Raw genomic sequence first — 17333 nt, 5'->3', positions numbered from 1 at the left:
GTAAGAATGACACTTCATCTCTGTGTTCATTCTCCAAAACCCAGTAATTCTGCTCTAATCATGTGAAAAACATCAAATTCCAATAAAGGGTCAGCCTACAATACACCTGACCAGTACTACCCAAAACAGTCAAGGTTATCAAAAACAGGGAAAATCTGAGAAACTGTCACAACCTAAGGAAACATGATGACTAAATGTAACGTGGTATCCTGGATGGGATCCAGAAAAAGGACTAATGAAATCTGAATAAAGCATGGAGTTTAATTAATATACCGGTAATGGTTTCTCAGTTGTGACAAACATACCATAGCAATTTGGGATATTAATAACACGAGAAATTGGGTGAGGGGTATATGGGAAATCTCTGTACTACCTCTGCAGCATTTTTGTAAATATACACCTATTCTAAAGTTTAAAGTTTATTAAAGAGAGAGAACAACTCAAGGTGCTATATATTTATAGTCAGGGAAGGAATGCTGAAATGAATTTACAAATGAATGCAAAACTGGTCAATATCCACAGATTAATAATCAAATTTTACATCTTTATAGACAGGAATGATATGCTTATTATCAGTGTTCAAAGAGTTAACTTCTGTCTCTACAGAACTGTAAGACAGCCTAGTCAAAGACAAATCCTAGATAGCCCTATACGACAGGTAAATTCCAGAGACTCCAGCATTTGTTAAAAGGATATCTAGAAATCTCTTTTGCCTATTTCAAAATCTTTCACAATTTTTTCCTACAAAGGATGCAGGTGTTAAAATCACAAAAAATGACCTTATCACAGGCCTAACTTGATAAAATGGCTAACAGAAGTATACAAACATTCAAAAGGTTATACAATGCTTTGCTAAGTTATCACAACACTATGAACTGAAAAATAACCCAAAGATCAAGATAATTTATCAGCCTGCCCTGGGGAAACCCTACAGACTGCCAAAGATATACATCATCGCCTTTGAGTTAAAAACATTTATGTTACGTTACCTAGGCAACACACCAGCAAATGGTGCAGTAATAAAATAAGAATTTTAAAAAGCAAATTGAACAAAAGAACAATCAATATCAAGTTCCACACTGAATTCCGTTCCCTACCTGGTTGTACAGACTATTAATGTTAAGGAGGGACTCAGCTCTTAGGTGGAAACTGTCATTTTCCCTGGCCTCCTATTTTTGTATGGAGGCGCTTCAACTGGATTAACACTCGAGGCCTCAGTATCTGCCTGCTTTAGGAAAGGCTCTGTGACAAAATATATGGTTATGCTTTGGAGCATTTGCCCTTGGACTTTTTACTTCAGGCCCTTATTTAAATAGGTGTTCCCTTTTCCCTCACAGTCTTAATGCATGTGCCAAGGGACTTGAAGCCAGAATTCACACGGGTCTTTCACAGCTCATTTTCAGACGCCCTGGTAGAAGAGTGACTGTATCTCATAATAAACTAGTAAAGGGACTTCTGAATATAATCTAGTATCCCCTGCTTGACCACAGGCAAAAATGTGCTGAAATGCCTTATGTGAAAATTTCCACTCCATGTCACAGCAATATTTCTTATTAAAAATGAATAAATTAGTATTCTACTTCTCTCAGTTCATGTGCATTTTAGTTAGTGGGAACTAATTTCTCAGAACCTGATCACCTCCTTAGGCACTGAAAAAAAAAAATCTCTATGCTTTGAAGTAGGGGGCTAGATTTCTTCCAGCCTTCCCTGAAATGAAAGCTCCACCTCTTCCAGTTGCATTTCTACTGATTAACATATTCCCATATAAAGCCTCAGGCAAGAGGCTCATTTTAGAGCTAAATCTTGGGAAAAGCTCTGCTTATTCCAAGAACTATGGAACAGATTATAGTTCATTTCTCTTTCCTTTCCTCTTTACAATCAGGAAGCTTAGTATCAGCTGCAAAGGATCTTTCAGAAGTGATTCTCATATTTTTCATGTTTGTGAAACACTTTTGAATGTTAAAATTTAGAGCAGCCAACTTGAATGAATTAAACCACTTAAAACAATTCTAGATTACTATACCATCTCAGATGGCCTAGAATACAATTGAAATAAACCCACTATCCATATGGTCTTCTTTCAGCATTGTAGCTGTTTGAGAACTATTCCTGCCCAGACAGCGATTTCTAGTATACTCACAAGGCAAAGCTCTCTTATGTTCCAGTGAGTCACCATCTTCCTCTAGAGCCATCTTAACGTTGTGCTTTGTCTTTTACTTCTAACTTGAAGGAAATTGTACAATGTGCTCCACCTCAACATTACATGTGATGAACATGAATAGTTTTACAACAAAAATCGAAGTTGTGTAATCTGTGAAAACTTTGCTACATACTTTATCATCTCAGCACTCTGGTCAAGAACCATGCCTTAACCTGTTTACTTGTTTTCGATTTTCCCCATTCCGACTAACATGATTCTATTTTCTTTACTCCTAATGCTTTATTTTTATTCACATTTCCCTGTTTCATTGCAAGTACAGCTTGCCTTCTTAAATTCTTTGTGTAATAAGATGATACTCAAAATAACAACAGAAAGTAAATACTCTTTCGTGCCTACTCTCTACTGCCCTCTGCAGGTAGAAGGAAAGAATAAATGAGCCACAACTTACTACCTACAGTAATTACCAGGATATCCTCACCTAACTGGAAAGTTTAAAGTAATTGGTAATTTTTGAGAGATTAACCATTACCAAACAGGCTCTAACTATCTGTAGGAAGGATTTCCCAATTTGCCAAAGTCCCTTCACTGTGTAAAAATTTCTGGGAACCATATACTATTATCAAGGGACCTCCCTAACTCCTACACCCATATAAAGACGGACATCAAAGTCCTCTCCTATTCTGGGTCAAGGCTAAGTGTATCTATGCCGAAGTTCCTTCCAGTTCTGTAAAACTTGAGTCTGGGAGTGAAAGAGAAAATAGATATAAAAGTGCAGACAATGTAATTTGTCTGTGCTCTGAAGACAAATGTCAACAAATGTAGGACCCCTGCAATGCAGCAGAGATAATGTGAGATTCTGCTTTCTGTTTTTACAAAAAGTGTAAAGCAGCTGGCAAGATAACCAGCAAACAGGAGGCTTCAATTCTGAATAGAAAGAGCCGTTGGTTATGCATGTATTATTTTCTTCAGCCACGGTACTTTGTATGGATAGCAACACGTCAGTGATGTCATCTTTTAAAACAACAGACCAGAATGTATAGGAATATTGTGCCAACTGAGCCCAAATCAATGACCTAGGTAATGCAGTCAGGGTAACACTATTATTCTTCATCTAAACCCTCCAAGCCCATAGAAGAATAATGCTAATCTGATGCATGTTCAAGGAATACATTACGGCAGAGAGAAAATCAAGCCCTTGTTTAACTTTATTCACATTCTAATGTGTACTTACAGGAAACATACCACAGAATTTAATACCATTATGTGCACCAGAATATGTCGTTTCACTTTCAGTAGAATGTTAAAAAAAATTAACAACCACACATTTACTTGGATAAGAGTATTTTTAACAAAGATACTCTCTAAAAGATTGATCTCCAAATATGTATTCACACAGCCTACCCATATCCTTCCACAACTGAGAGAACGTAATGACTTATAACATTCCTGACAGAGGAGGTAGCGTTGTTTTATTGACGAGGGTAAAGAAAATTTTTGAAAGATCTATAACTTTCAGTTCCACTTCTGCTTGCTTTGTGATTCAACTGACTCTCCCTATTTACCCATCTTCATAATGGGCATAATACGGACTTAAGCAGATTAAAATGTTTTCAATGTCTCGAAATTTTAGCTTTCCGGGCTGAAAAATGTCTTTTTAAAAGGTACGTGTAGGGGAGAGACCTACCGGGTCTTCTCACTCGTTTAAAAGCATACACTGAGCGCCTTCTACAGAGTTCGGCAGGCCCTCAGTAAGGGTTAGTACCTTCACTGTCTTTGAACATCGCAAATCCGGGTCAACGGAGAGCCAGAGGCCCCGCCCTCCTGGGGGCAGGGCCACAGGCGCTCAGGGCGTCCCTCCGCCGCATCGCGCGCCGCCCGGTCCTTCCTGAGCACTGAGGCCGGGCCCATTCGTTTCGTAGCCGGAACCCGCGGGATATATTCGCGTGGGCCTGCGCCATGGCTGAAAGTGGCCGGACACCTCAGGCCCGGGCGCTCCTGCAGCAGTGCCTGCAAGCCCGGCTGCAAGTACGCCCCGCCGAGGGGGACGCCGCGGCCCAGTGGGTGGAGGTAACGTCGGCCCCGCAGCCCCGGTTATCCTCTGGCGCGCAGGAGGCTTGTTCTTACCGCGGCATCTCGGTGGTTTGTCCCTCCGCGTCTCCCCCCCGAGCCAGCCGCGTGGCGCCGGGCATGTGCTGTGGGCGGCAGGGGACTTCCGGCCGGTCCGTCCAGCGCAGCCCTCGCTGACCTACGTGGCTTCGCCTGGCTCCTCAGCCCTGCACCTCCAGCCCCTCCCTCGGACTTACTCTCTCCCGGAGGAAGAGTGTGTCCCCGGCTTGGAGCTGCGGGCAGTGGAACTGTTCTCACCGTCTGCCAACCTGAGCTCGGTGGTCCTTATTAGGCCTGGCAGCCTCAGACCTCTTGCCACACCCTGCGCTTTTCTCGGGCTGCTGGTGACCTGTGCTAGTCCGGTTTGAGCTTTGATTTAGATTTGTTGCAAGCGCTCAAGATGTGTTTTTGACTTGTGCTCCAGATCCTGTTGAATTACCTCTGAAACTGCAGCTAGGTGTTAGCACAGACATGAGATTGTTCATGAAACAGTTCTTTTTTCCAAGAAACTTTTAAAAATTTGACTTACTTCCTACTAGGAACAAAGACCAATACTTTTGTAATAATGTTGCACTGATATCAACACATTTCCTCCAAAGAATTTAAAACATTTACACCAGTATGTTGTCCTACTACTTGAATATTGGCCTTATTAAGACAGCTTGCCCCTATGCAAAATTCCAAGCAAAAACAATTAAAATGTTCTTTAAGGCCCCTATCTTATTTGTGGAGTAAAATGAAAAAAAAATTCATACTGATAATGATTAAGATTTTTGGAGGTACTCAAACTTTAATGTAGGAGCAGTTCATTCATTCATCTTATCTGCAGAATTCAGTCCCAGATCTAGCTTCCTTAACACATTACTAGTCATTATTTTAAATGCTACCCATAAACTATATGAGGCTGATTATTAAATCAGAATGTTACCCTATGCTAATTTGTAAATATTTACACACATAAATATTCCTATATTTTTGCCCCCCCCCTCTTTCTCAGAAATTCATTTGTTTCTTGTTTTTGTTATGGCCTTTTGAAAATTTCTCTACCATATTTTGAAATTGTATTCTTTTTATTTTTGCCATCCTATCCAAAGAATTGCCTATTTTTATACTTGCTTCATGGGACTATAAATCCCAAACTATTAATCATTTAAGTTTCTTACATGCTTCTTTATTTTTTTATATTCCTGTCATATCTCCTTATGTAAAATCACAGATATTTTATTGCAGCCTTCCAAACTGTCAGTTTGTTTATAAACTTTAAAAGCTATTTTAAACCTTTGTCTTCCACTCCCACACATGGCTATATTAGTATAAAGAGCTGGCAAGTAATTAGATAGTGAGAAAGTAAATTCTTTCCTCTTTCTCAAGCATTCTTTATTATTAAAAGTTCTCATTTTTAAACATTTCTTTAATTGTCAAAGATCTGAAGATTACTTTGCATGTTCTTAGTTTCATTTAGATCTTTGCTGTCACAGGTTAATGTTTTTCTTCCTGGGAATTGAACTTCTAAAAACTACAGTGAGAATTATCTGTACTTTCCTATATATTTAAAATGTTCTATTTATACCAAAAGAAGCTACAAGTAAAGTGATTCTGACTTGAAGACAGGAATTTGTAGGTCACAATTTAAGAGCTATTGTTGGAAAAAAAAAAAAAAAGCAAGCTATTTTTGGAATAAAGAGAAAATACCTTAATGAGGAAGTAGTGTGGTGAGTGTAAAGAACAGGTGTTTATTCCTGCAAATAATTAGATACTTAATTCTGACTTTGCATATGTCCAAGTATGAATATGCATGAGATTCTTCCTTGTGTTGAAATAACCCCAGTGGAGAGGAGGCTGTAATAGTGGTACAGATACCGTATCATTCAACCTGCCATTCCCTACTGTGGGTGTGCACTGGGGGTGCTTCCTTGTTCCAGGAGCAAAACTGCACTTCTAAATGGTTACTTCTCATCCAGGTAAATCAGATGTGAGTACAAAGCTGCATTTATATTTAAGTAGAATACTAGTTAGATAACACATAGAGCCTGTAAGATACAGCTGAACCTAAATGCAATCAGCAGATCATTAAATTGAGTCCCTATCATACACAAAACAGTCCAAAAGTGCTTTGGAAGTTAAAACATAAAATAAATTGTTCTTCAGTCCTTAAATTTGTTTTTACATACTCATTTAATAAGCATTTATATAGCTCTTTGTATGAAGCAGGCACTGTTTTAAACACTTTACAAATATTAACTCATTTAGTCTTCATAATAGCTCTTGGACTCAAAAGGTTAATCTGAAAATTAAAAACTTAATGATTCACTCAAGAACAAAATCAAAGTCATTTATCAAGTGTCTCTTTTCCATATAGCCTCTATCCTACAACAGCTAACAAAGAAATATCCAAGTCATTATATAAAATAAGTAAGCTTACATTCCTGATAGCAGACATCCTCTTGATGTAGAATTTAACATGAATGCAGTTTCCAAGGTTTAATTACAGTGTGATTTAAGGCATTAACAAAAATAACAGAAAACAATTGGACAATAACTTCTTGGATTTTTAAAAACAGAATCAGACTTATTTTCATTATCTGTAAGTAAATGGATTAGGAAGAACAAAGAATAATGATGTCAAAAGAGATATCAATCATAGTGTTGTTTATCCATCAACCATATCTGATAATGTGAATTCATTTGGTGTTGAAAAAATGGGCCCCTGCAAACTAAGTATTTCTAAGTCTGTCAGCCTTACTTAGGGAGGAGGGGGCTAGTTCATAGTCCTAATGATCTTGATTAGAAGTAAATGTTTGAAGGTATAACTTGGGGCCTTCACTGCCTTTTGGCTATATTTTAAACTTAATTTTTGAAAGAAATGATAACTGAGGTGATTGAACATTGAAAAAGATTTTTATCTTCTCACGTATTTGAGAAGTCAAGTATATTATAAAAAGTTTTTTCTCTTCTTTTGCACTTAACCTCTTATCCATAACAGTTGTGAACTTTTATTCATTTACCTCTGTATCTCTATATAGACGTTTCTTTCTAATCTGATTTTATTATGGTTTCTCATAGGTTCAGAGAGGATTAGTGATCTACGTGTGCTTTTTCAAGGGAGCTGATAAAGAACTTCTTCCCAAAATGGGTAGGTATTTGATGTTGTTTCTTTTTTAAGAATGAGAGTGAATAGCAATAGATAGATGAACCAGAAGGAGCAAAAAGTGCAGTCTTAAATTGTATGTATTAAAATGTAAGTTATACACGACTTAACTCTGTGTACTGTTGTTAGCTTTAGCTATTTGCCTATTCCAAAGCTTAACATAAGCAAGTGTGGTGGAATTCTTTTAAAATAACTGCAGCATTTTAGAGGGCTTATAGATTGGTTTAGAAGAGTGTGCATACACACACACACACACACACACACCCACACACACACACACACACACACTCACTGAGATTCAGCCAAGGATACAGAAACTTGTTGGAAGCAGGGTGGCCACATAGGGAGAAACAGATGCTGCATTTCTTAATATAGTTTCCTTATCTCTCAGAGTCCCTAACAAGGGCATATAGGTGACAATATATGTACAAGATGTGGTTCCCATCAAGTCTGTAAAGATCAGGCTTACATCATTATTATGGAAGAATTTACACTTCCCATTTAAGTTCTTCTTTGTAAGAAATGTGTATAAATATGATTCTTGAACCAAGCTCAGTGTCATCACAGCCACACATCCTCCAGGGACAGGCATCTCTGAACAATAATATACCTGCCTGCAGCTTTCCAGAGTCCTAGATAGCCATATCACTGCACATTCCTTGTGATAATTACATAGGTTCAGATACACCAAATCAAATCATATACTGCCTCAAGACAGTATCTGAAATAGTAATTATGTTCCCAGAAAAAGCCTGCAATAATGGAGCTGTCCCTAAGGTTGGGGACAGGTTATGCTCTCTTCATTATGAAAGACAGTATCCATTAGTTGGACTAGTAAGAAATAACAAATTATACAGATGGGTATTTGAAGCATGCGGAAGTTAACCTAGAAGAGCTTCAGTCATGCAACTCAAAGCAAACAGCCCAGTGAGGAACAGCCTGGACAGAGGGCTGAAGCTCCTAGAGGGCATTCTGTGCTGAGACATCAAACGTGTGTGACTTCTTTGTCAAAGGATGAAAACTAGACTTGAGAAGGGACTATGATAGGTGAGGAGGGAGAGCCAGTAACTCTAATAGTTTAACATCTGAATCTGGAGGACAAGAGGGAGCCTTAAAGGGGTTAAAGAGAAAATGAAATGAGGGCTCCTGTTACAGAGGATGATTGCCAGGACTTAATGCTTAGGTGCTGGTCATTCTGTCTGTTTTTGCCTTGGATTAAAGCTTTATTGACCATAGAAAGTATATAGTAGAAATCTTCGAAAACAGGAAGAGCATTTTTGTCATTCTGACTTCCTCAAGTTGTTTTATATGTTCTTAAATGAATCTTATTTATAATAGGATGAAATGAAACCAAATCCAAACTGCATTTTGTTTTATAGGGATGAAATCCTTTGTGCTTCCATATACATCTCAAGTTCACTTTGAATACATTCATGAGAATGTGGTTATTTAAAAACACTAAGGAAGTTCACCTTAACTCTTTTAGTGGATAGTCTAACACAAAGCTTTCATATGTCATGGTTCTCAGTATAGAACTGGGAATCTAAGGATCAGATTCTGCTAGGGTGAGTTATAAGCAAAGTAAGTCCATCTATTACTGATAGTAGTAGCTTGTACTTCCCTCTACCAGAAGGCAAAGCAAGCCAGTGTGATGGGATTCTCTTAAACCCCACCTCATACTTATTACATGGATTCAGATCTTTCCAATCAAATCATGTACCCCTTGAGAACATAACAACCAGTTATATCCATAAAGCCTGAAATAGCATGGCCAAAGTAGAGATGTGCAGAATCTTCCCCAATTCATCTTCAGTATAATTGGACTGAGATCCAGGGACCTGTCAAAGCTTAACTTCCCACATACATCATTAGAAATACTTGATTGATAACCTGTCTTAGGATCTTTGAGTTTCCAACATGCCATTAATTCACTGTCTCATTTTAATTCTACTTACTGACATTTGTATCTGTACTATATTTACTTCTACAAACTGATATTTGTATACTAACTAACAGCATTAACTGAATTCTCAGTTAGAGCCAGTAGAGGGAGGTGTTTGGAAGTCTAATAAATTGTACTTACCTCTCTGGCCTGTTATTTCAAAACTGCCTCCTTAATCTGTCACTAGCCTGAGGCCTGGAGAGCTGGATAGTGATTTCCATGGAATGAAGTGCTCTGGAGAATTAGTTTCCTTCTAAGGAATCAATAAGGAGTGCTGGCTATACAGCAAAGTCCTATTTGTAATAGAGAAAATTAGAGGTATTTTAAAATAGGTATTAGTTAAGTGAAAATTGATAGCGCTTAATGCATAGCTTAGGAATTCATTTGGGTGTTCACATTGGCAGGTTTTTACCAGGTTAATTCCTTGATGTGTAGAGTGGGACAACCATACTGAATCCTTGCTAATATTTACTACAGGCTCTCTAATAATAAAACCAGTGACTACCCACCAGAAAGGATACTTTTTCAACTCTGATTATTCACACAGGAGTGTGAGGTTTTAGTAGTTTTACCATTTGTCCTTGCAGGACTATTCTTTACAAGCAGAAGTTATTTGTCCCCTTTCTGGAGGTAGGAAGACCCTAAGGGTGTTTACATCAGGCATTTCTTTTCTTTATTGTTTTGAAAATGGCTAAAGTTGAGATGTAAAGGCTTTCTAACTTTAGATATTTAGCTACACATAGATATTTATGGTTATTTTGATAGTTCTTATTAGCTCTAAGAGTATAATTTCATGTATGCCATAAGATAGTATTACCATTGAGGCCTGCGCAGGTCCCAACCTGTCCGTGGCTTGGGGTTGCTATCTGTCTCATAAAGCAAAGTAGAAGGTTTGTCTTCTGGGAAGATAAAGTAGTCTTCTCCTCTGATAAAACCTCTCACATAGTTGGCTCTGGCATCTTCCAGGAAGGAGGAGTGCAGAGATTGAGGCCTCATGCGCCTGGGTTCTTAGTTGAGATAGAGAAGACAGTGGTTATAACCAGAACGTCCGGAGTGGGGTACAGTTCCCTCCAGAGCTTGTCTCTGCCAACCCAGCCTGGGCTTCATGACAAGCATAGAAGTATATTCCTTAATAATAATAAAAACAGTAATAATTTCCAAAAAATAATAATAATAATAATAATATTACCATATTTATTTTCTTACATGTTTATGAAGATAATGCCAGTAACTTTGTACCTCTGGATTTACTTTTTCAGCTGACAAGGAATTTCTGATGATTCTTGCTTTCACCTTTATCCTTCTATGGTGATGTCTGTAAAATGATTAGTCCATGTAATAATGCCTTTGAGGTTATAAAACTGCAAAATCAGCTAGCTTATAACAGGATTGAACCTGGAGCCTTTGCCTCAGCTTAGGACTCTAGGCAGCTAAGTTTAAAATAATAAGTGCACCAAGATTTTTATTTAATATTGTTATGAAGCAGAATTTGGTGTGAGGAGGCTCTATCATGGTCTTTTTCCAATAGGACTTGCTTTGAAATACAAAAAGGAACAAAAAGGCAAAATCTTCTCATGTATCCCAGGGCAACAATATTTTGAAGTTCCACTATTTAGTTAGTTCTTTAGTCCTTTCTGGATGATCCTATTGTTAGGAGACCCGAACTGCCAAGTCAGATTTAAAAAACATCATGCCATTTTCTGCATGAAATTTGGCTTGTTTTTTCATGCTTAGACGATTTAGCTTAGTAAGGCAGTTTTTAAAATCTAAAGAGAAACTTTGAATAAAAAAGCATGAGCTGACAAACTGGATTTTAAATGAGATTTGCTGACTAGAGGATTGTTGGTTTTCTTCATGTTTGTCTTTTTATTTTAAAATGTTTCCCTTTCTTCCTCACCCAGTTAATACACTGTTAAATGTGAAATTAAGTGAAACAGAAAATGGCAAGCACGTCTCTATACTGGATCTACCTGGCAACATTCTTATCATCCCTCAAGCCACCCTTGGGGGGAGAGTAAAAGGAAGAAACATGCAGTATCACTCTAACTCTGGCAAAGAAGAAGGGTTAGAACTTTATTCCCAATTTGTGACTCTCTGTAAAAAAGAATTAGCTGCTAACAGTAAGTGTGCCGAAGCTGGGGTTGTGGTAGAACACGGCACTTACGGGAACCGGCAGGTGTTGAAGCTTGATACCAATGGACCATACACACACCTAATTGAGTTTTGAGAAATTAAAAGTTTCTACAGTTGTTTTCTGGTATAAAATGATCTGGGGTATAATTAGATTTTCTTCCCCTCTCCTTGAGTATACTAATCTGCAGCATTTTTAGGCAAGAAAATCCTGGGTCCCATCCATAACTCTGCAGCCTGCTTAATCGGATGATCTTGCCAAGTAACCTAAACTGTGGATCTCAGTCACCCTTTTTCCTGCTTTCCCTACACAACACTCAAGAATTTGAAAAATGCCTTCTATTCACTTTATGGGCATTGATAAGAACATGGAAGTGTTCTTAGCTGTACTTAAGCATTTTGTAGTGAAATTTTCTGCAGTCAAGAAAAATGTATTTCTTATACCCTCAAATGTACTAGTATGTAATAAAAATCATATTTGTATCAAAACTAGGTAAAACCTAGCATAAACTGATTATAATTTTATTAATTTTGTTTTAGTATTTCAGATTTCCATATTTTGAATGGAAAAATATGCAATTTACTATTCTTTTTAATAATATCTATGAAAGTATAATATAGAAATGTTATTGTGCATTTTAGTATTACTTTCTAAGGACATCCAAGTGCTTTAAATTTTTTTAAGAATCTTTAGTTAATATAGGAATGTGGTATGGGGGATTAAACGTTGTTTTTATTTAATATACCAATGGGTTAATATCTGTTCCTCTTTGTTTTACCAACACAATGTATGTCTCATGTTCTGTCTTTGGTTTTTAAAAGTTACTGCTTCATGAAATTAGTGTTCATAAAATTTTCAGGAAGTTCCTTTCTTGTCAATTTAGACTGCTGTAAAAGGAATAAAAAGGGAAGCTTTCTACTGGAATTATTTGAAAACAAGTTGACTTGTTCATTTCTGTTTTATATACGTAATGATTTGGAGCCAGTATCATTTTTTCTATTAGTGAATATTTGTGTCCTCCTCAGAAAAAAATCTCATATGTTGAAGTCCCCCAGTGTGGTGGTATTTGGAGATGGGGCCTTTGGAAGGTAATTAGGGTTAATAGGTCATGAGAGTAGGGGCCTCTTGATGGGATTAGTGTCCTCATAAGAAGAAACACCAGATAAGTTTGCTCACTCTTCTCTGCTGACCATGTGAGGATGTAGTGAGAAGGGGGCCATTTACAAGCCAGGAAGAGAAACTGACCATTCTGAAGTCTTTACCTTGAATTCTAGCCTCTTGAACTATAAGAAAATGAATTTCTATTGTTTAAGCTGCCCAGTCTATGATATTTTGTTACAACGGCCCAAGCTAAGACAGTGATATAAGATAGACAGTTAATAAGGTAGACTTTTCAAAGCCAAGAGAGGAAGATAAATAAGAAGTTGAAAGAATATATGAATAAAAGGTAATACTCATTTTTTGCAATCTCCTCTGACTTGATTTAATATTTTAAAGAGTAAAAACAAAATAATATTTATAATTATCAAAAAGGAAGAAATTAACTTCAACAGACATCTTTAAATAGCTGCTGAAAATTCTTTGTGTCTTATAATTTCTTTAGGTTTGTGTTCCTAAAATACTTAAAATGTTTGTTATCACAAAAAAATCCTTCCTGTACTATTCTATTTTGGAACTTGGGGATCAATAACTGGCTTGGTAGTGAGCTCAATGTCCTTAATTTTTGCTTTATTGATTCACAATACCCTTATTGAAATGTAATAAACTATTCATAAACTTGCAAACTCCAATTTTCTCAAAGCTTCTCCAAGGAGGCGTATATGTCTTTCAAAAAGATTATGTGTTACCTTTTTTAAATCATTTTGATTTTGTGTGTGGGAGAAATGCTGACTCACAGCCCTCAATTGCTGGTCTATAGTTCAGGCAATTCCTTAAAAAAAATTTGCCTGAGGTACTTGTGGAGAATAGCAATTTCAGCGACATGAAGGCTTATTAGGCAGAAGGGGACAGTCAAGTTTGTTTCATTTCCAAGGAGGCTAAAATGAGGGAAAAGGCAAGAGAAATAGGAGATATGAAAATAACTACACCCTGGCTTTCTGTAGCTCTTATGGCCCAAGGTGCTCAAGGAACTTTCAACAGATACCTAATTTTATCTTCACAGTATTTAATGAGGATAGTGCTGTGGAAAGAAAGACAATGCTTAAATAATTTTTCTAAGATCACTCATTAGGGAGAAATAATTTCCATCCCCCTGGCTTTTCTTGTAGTGAGAGTTAAAACTGAAATTGATCTCAACAAAGGCCTAGCATCTCCCAGTGTGGCTCATGTGAGAAAGAACAGCCAATAAACTGGTTTATTTACTAAATTAGGTGGCAGTAGGCCTGCATCTAATTTAGGTGCCATCTGCCTCTGTTTTTTTTGTTTCCAGAGTGTTTAAATTAGAATATCATGTCTACATGCTGTTTTATCTGTCCATTTGGAAACTTAATGGATTCATTAGTAGAAAATACTGTGTATAAGACATGGACTAATGAGTGTTAATATATCTTGAATATACTCATACAAAGTAAATCAAATACACGTTTACCATTTCATTAGTTCAAGTCAAAAGGCATGAGATTTATTAATATTTGTATTAATAATTTATTGACTCCATATTAAGAGACCTAAATTTATCAGATATAAGGATCAAATACTATAGAATCCCATGCTACCTGTTTTGGAGAATAAGAACTCACATTGGTGTTAGAATGATGACATGTCAGACTTTTACTATGTATGATTAACATTGCAGAGGGCCTGATTTGTCAGTTATAGTTACTTCTTAAAAACCCACAAGATAATGAAACGACTATTGCTAGAAGAGCTAGAAAGGGAAGAACTACCAGAAAAATGTCGTTTTCATTCTTAAGCTACACTTTGGGGATGACTCTTAATGTCTGTTTATTTTGATAGTTTCTCCCTCCTGTTTCTCCTATCTCTAATCCTTTTTTGCAGACCATCTCCAAGGAAATGTTTCTAGAACATTCCTTTCTCTATGATATCCCACTGTTCAGAAACTTTTTTAACTCTTTTATATCTACAGGACAAAGTCTAAACTTCTGAAGTTGGCATGAAGGTTCTTCATACTACTTAGGAGTGAATGGAATCATGCAGGGAGAAATGTAAAGGACCAAAGTCAGAATCCTGAGAAAACGTAAAAAAAGGCAACATATGAGAGGCCAGAGGACACTGTTGAGATCAGAGGGGCAGAGAGAACTGGAAAATGTTAACAGGAGATAGTTTTCAAGATGTAAACAATAACAACTCTGGTGCCAAATACTCAAGAAAAATTGGGTAACACAGACTGAGAGACCTTTGGGCCTAGCAGTTGGCTGTTTCTAAGCTTATGGGAAATTGGGGTAAAATTCATAAGAGTTAGTAGAATAGAAAAAGATTCTGAATCTTTTGTCTTAGAGTGTCTCAAAGTGTGTCAGCTGTATGGGACCACCTGGGGAGCCTAACTTTCTCCCAAATGCAATTTTCTGGGGCCATCCCAAACTTCTTGAATTAGAATCTCATGAGTTAAAAAATCTATCTAGTCACCAGTCTCCTCCAGGTGATTCTTGTGTATACTGGAACCTCAGAACCACTGTTACTCAGAATGAAGCCCAGACTTCTAAGGCTGGCATTGCAGTTTTATAAGATGACTCCAGCTCAACTTTGTAACTCCTTCTCTCACGCCTCCCCTGTAGAAATTCTCCAGTACAGCTCTGTTTATTCTTTTCCTTAGGTCATGCTCATACATAAGTTGCCTTCTGTTCTCCTCTAAGTCCATCATTCAATATCTAGCTCAAGTCAACCTCTTCTGACCCCACGGTGATTTTTCCTGCCTCTACCTTCCTGGGCATTATGGTTGTCCTACTCTTGACACTTGTACTGTGTCTCATGAGAATGGGTACTTGCCTTTTTGTTTGTTTGTTTTTAGTTTGTTTATATGTCTTAATTACAAGAGTATAAATAATATTGGGCAGAGAAAATATAACAGTGAGGACATGTACAATATAATTTTTTTTTAATCTCCCACAGTACTTCCATAGCACCATGTTCATGCTGAATGATGCACAGTAAATATTACCTGAAGAGGAAGATACGACAGTGGTTAGAATACTCTTGATCTTGGTTCAGTTTTACCAGTACTTCACACATAGATTTCTTTGTCATTAAAGGAATAAAGAGGTTGGAGTGTGCAGGAAGCAAGTTTAATACCACTACCCCTTGCTTGAATACAGTAGATAACACCAGAAAACTTACAAACTAAAACAGATTTTTAAGATTCAGTGTGGGCATTGCTGTTTCTATTTTATCATTTTACTATAGCAGAGTCTTGAAGAGAAAAACCACAGGCCCAGAATGGCATCTCTTGTGCTAAAGCCCATGATACCAAACCTAGATTTAATACCTAACCTAATTGCAGTTTCAACCTTCACCAGAAATGTAATCTTAATCAACCAGTCTGCAGTTTTGCAGCCAGCACCAGTGAGGTAATCTGCCACGCGGGCTGTCTCCAGCCTCCAGAGGAAGAGGAGGCCATCTGTATGCTAAACCCTTGCCTTTCAACCTTCACCCATCCCTGCCCCACCTCTCCTCCCCACAAAATGTCCTGGCCGGCCGAAAAATAACCCTTTCTTTTCTTTTGCTAATAGCTACCATTCCCCACCCTTCTTCCTATATAAACTTTCCATTTTGTACAACCCCTCTAAGCACCCATCTAGTTGGATGGGATGCTACCTGACTTATGAATTTGCTGATAAAGTCAATCAGGCCTTCAAATTTACTCAGCTGACTTTTGTTTATTTTAACAAGAGTGTTCATTTTACTTAAGGTTTCCTCTAGTGTCTTTCTAATACAGTGTTACTGCATTTATGTACCTGAAAAAAGTGTACAAAAAGCAAGCCCTTCTTTAAATACAGAAGGAAAAAACTGTTTCATTTAAGAAAATCTATACTTGAATCCTGTGTAAAATAAACTTTTTGTGAATCAAATAGTAGGAATGTCTTTATTTATAAATATGAATTTTGATGCAATAAGCTTTAAGACCTTTCTATATTTAATGACACTCTGTGGAATGCATCACAAATAGCCAACTTCACAGCAAATATGACCCTACTTCTTCTTCCTGGACTTTTCCATATGAATGAATTCTTTGCACTGGGTTAGCTAGCATTTTCCTCTTAAGAAGCTTAATAAAATTTGACCTATTATCAGCTTTTTTTTCTGAATGTGAGAAGAATTTATGTAGCGAATTAACCATACCCTATGTAACAGTATCTGAGAACCATTAGCTAATACTGTTATAAACAGTTGGGGTTGGGAAAGTAATTGTGGACTTTTTGAGGGAGAGATGGAGATTTTTAGGGAACGTCTGACTGTACTAGCAAAAATGCCATCCTTGACTCCAACTCTGAGATAATATTTACTTAGCTTTGTACTAACACAGATAAACTAAGACATACTTTCTACTCCAGGCATTCTTTTAGGTTACTTCGCAGCCCCAAGGTAAGTCTCTTTGACGAGTAGATACGATCATCAGTTTCATTTTCTCAGTGTCTCTATTATTCTATATCCTGATTACATTCAGATAGTCCTCCTGGCTTTGATTTATTTTCATTGTATGCATACTTGCCTTTTTGAAGCCAGATGTTGAAAATGTTCTAATGTTTGCTTAATACTGCATCATGGATAGTTGCTCCCCACTTCAAAGTCATAGTCCTTCGAATTTGCAGGTCAGCAGTGGAGCTGGGAGCTGTATGAAATGCAAATTGTTCAAGATATAACCTTAACCGCAAGGAATTTACCATCTAGC

The 17333-nt window shown here is 37.2% G+C and overlaps 2 protein-coding genes across 4 annotated transcripts in view; one reads left to right on the top strand and one right to left on the bottom strand.

Annotated features, from left to right (window-relative positions):
* The window catches only part of NUBPL (NUBP iron-sulfur cluster assembly factor, mitochondrial), a 242682-nt gene extending 232240 nt beyond the window's left edge, over window positions 1–10442 (bottom strand). The window contains exons 1-2 of one of the 3 annotated variants that reach the window (XM_072962887.1): window positions 10175–10442; window positions 9499–9650 (exon numbers count right to left, since the gene is read on the bottom strand). The gene's annotated coding sequence lies outside the window, so the exon portion shown is untranslated. Of the gene's footprint in view, window positions 1–4285; window positions 4477–9498; window positions 9868–10174 lie in introns of those variants that run through there. The other 2 variants (XM_072962888.1, XM_072962889.1) reach the window with 2 other exon arrangements.
* DTD2 (D-aminoacyl-tRNA deacylase 2) lies at window positions 3988–16502 on the top strand. The gene is made up of 3 exons (XM_006207571.4): window positions 3988–4228; window positions 7331–7400; window positions 11259–16502. Exons 1-3 carry the CDS (start codon window positions 4118–4120, stop codon window positions 11582–11584), a joined length of 507 nt encoding a protein of 168 aa, XP_006207633.1. The 5' UTR covers window positions 3988–4117; the 3' UTR covers window positions 11585–16502.
* The last annotated feature ends 831 nt before the right edge of the window (window positions 16503–17333 follow it).

This window comes from Vicugna pacos, chromosome 6 (assembly GCF_048564905.1).
Source record: "Vicugna pacos chromosome 6, VicPac4, whole genome shotgun sequence".
Classification (NCBI taxonomy): domain Eukaryota; kingdom Metazoa; phylum Chordata; class Mammalia; order Artiodactyla; family Camelidae; genus Vicugna; species Vicugna pacos.
Note: the sequence above shows the minus strand (reverse complement) of the source record. Positions and strands in the feature narration are given on the sequence as shown.

What these genes read in the sequence shown, in the direction of transcription:
- DTD2 (XM_006207571.4), top strand. Translation starts at nt 4,118, where the DNA reads ATGGCTGAAAGTGGCCGGACACCTCAGGCCCGGGCGCTCCTGCAGCAG. An exon ending in CCGCGGCCCAGTGGGTGGAG is followed by an intron (nt 4,229 to 7,330) that starts GTAACGTCGGCC and finishes GGTTTCTCATAG; the next exon opens with GTTCAGAGAGGATTAGTGAT. An exon ending in AGAACTTCTTCCCAAAATGG is followed by an intron (nt 7,401 to 11,258) that starts GTAGGTATTTGA and finishes TTCCTCACCCAG; the next exon opens with TTAATACACTGTTAAATGTG.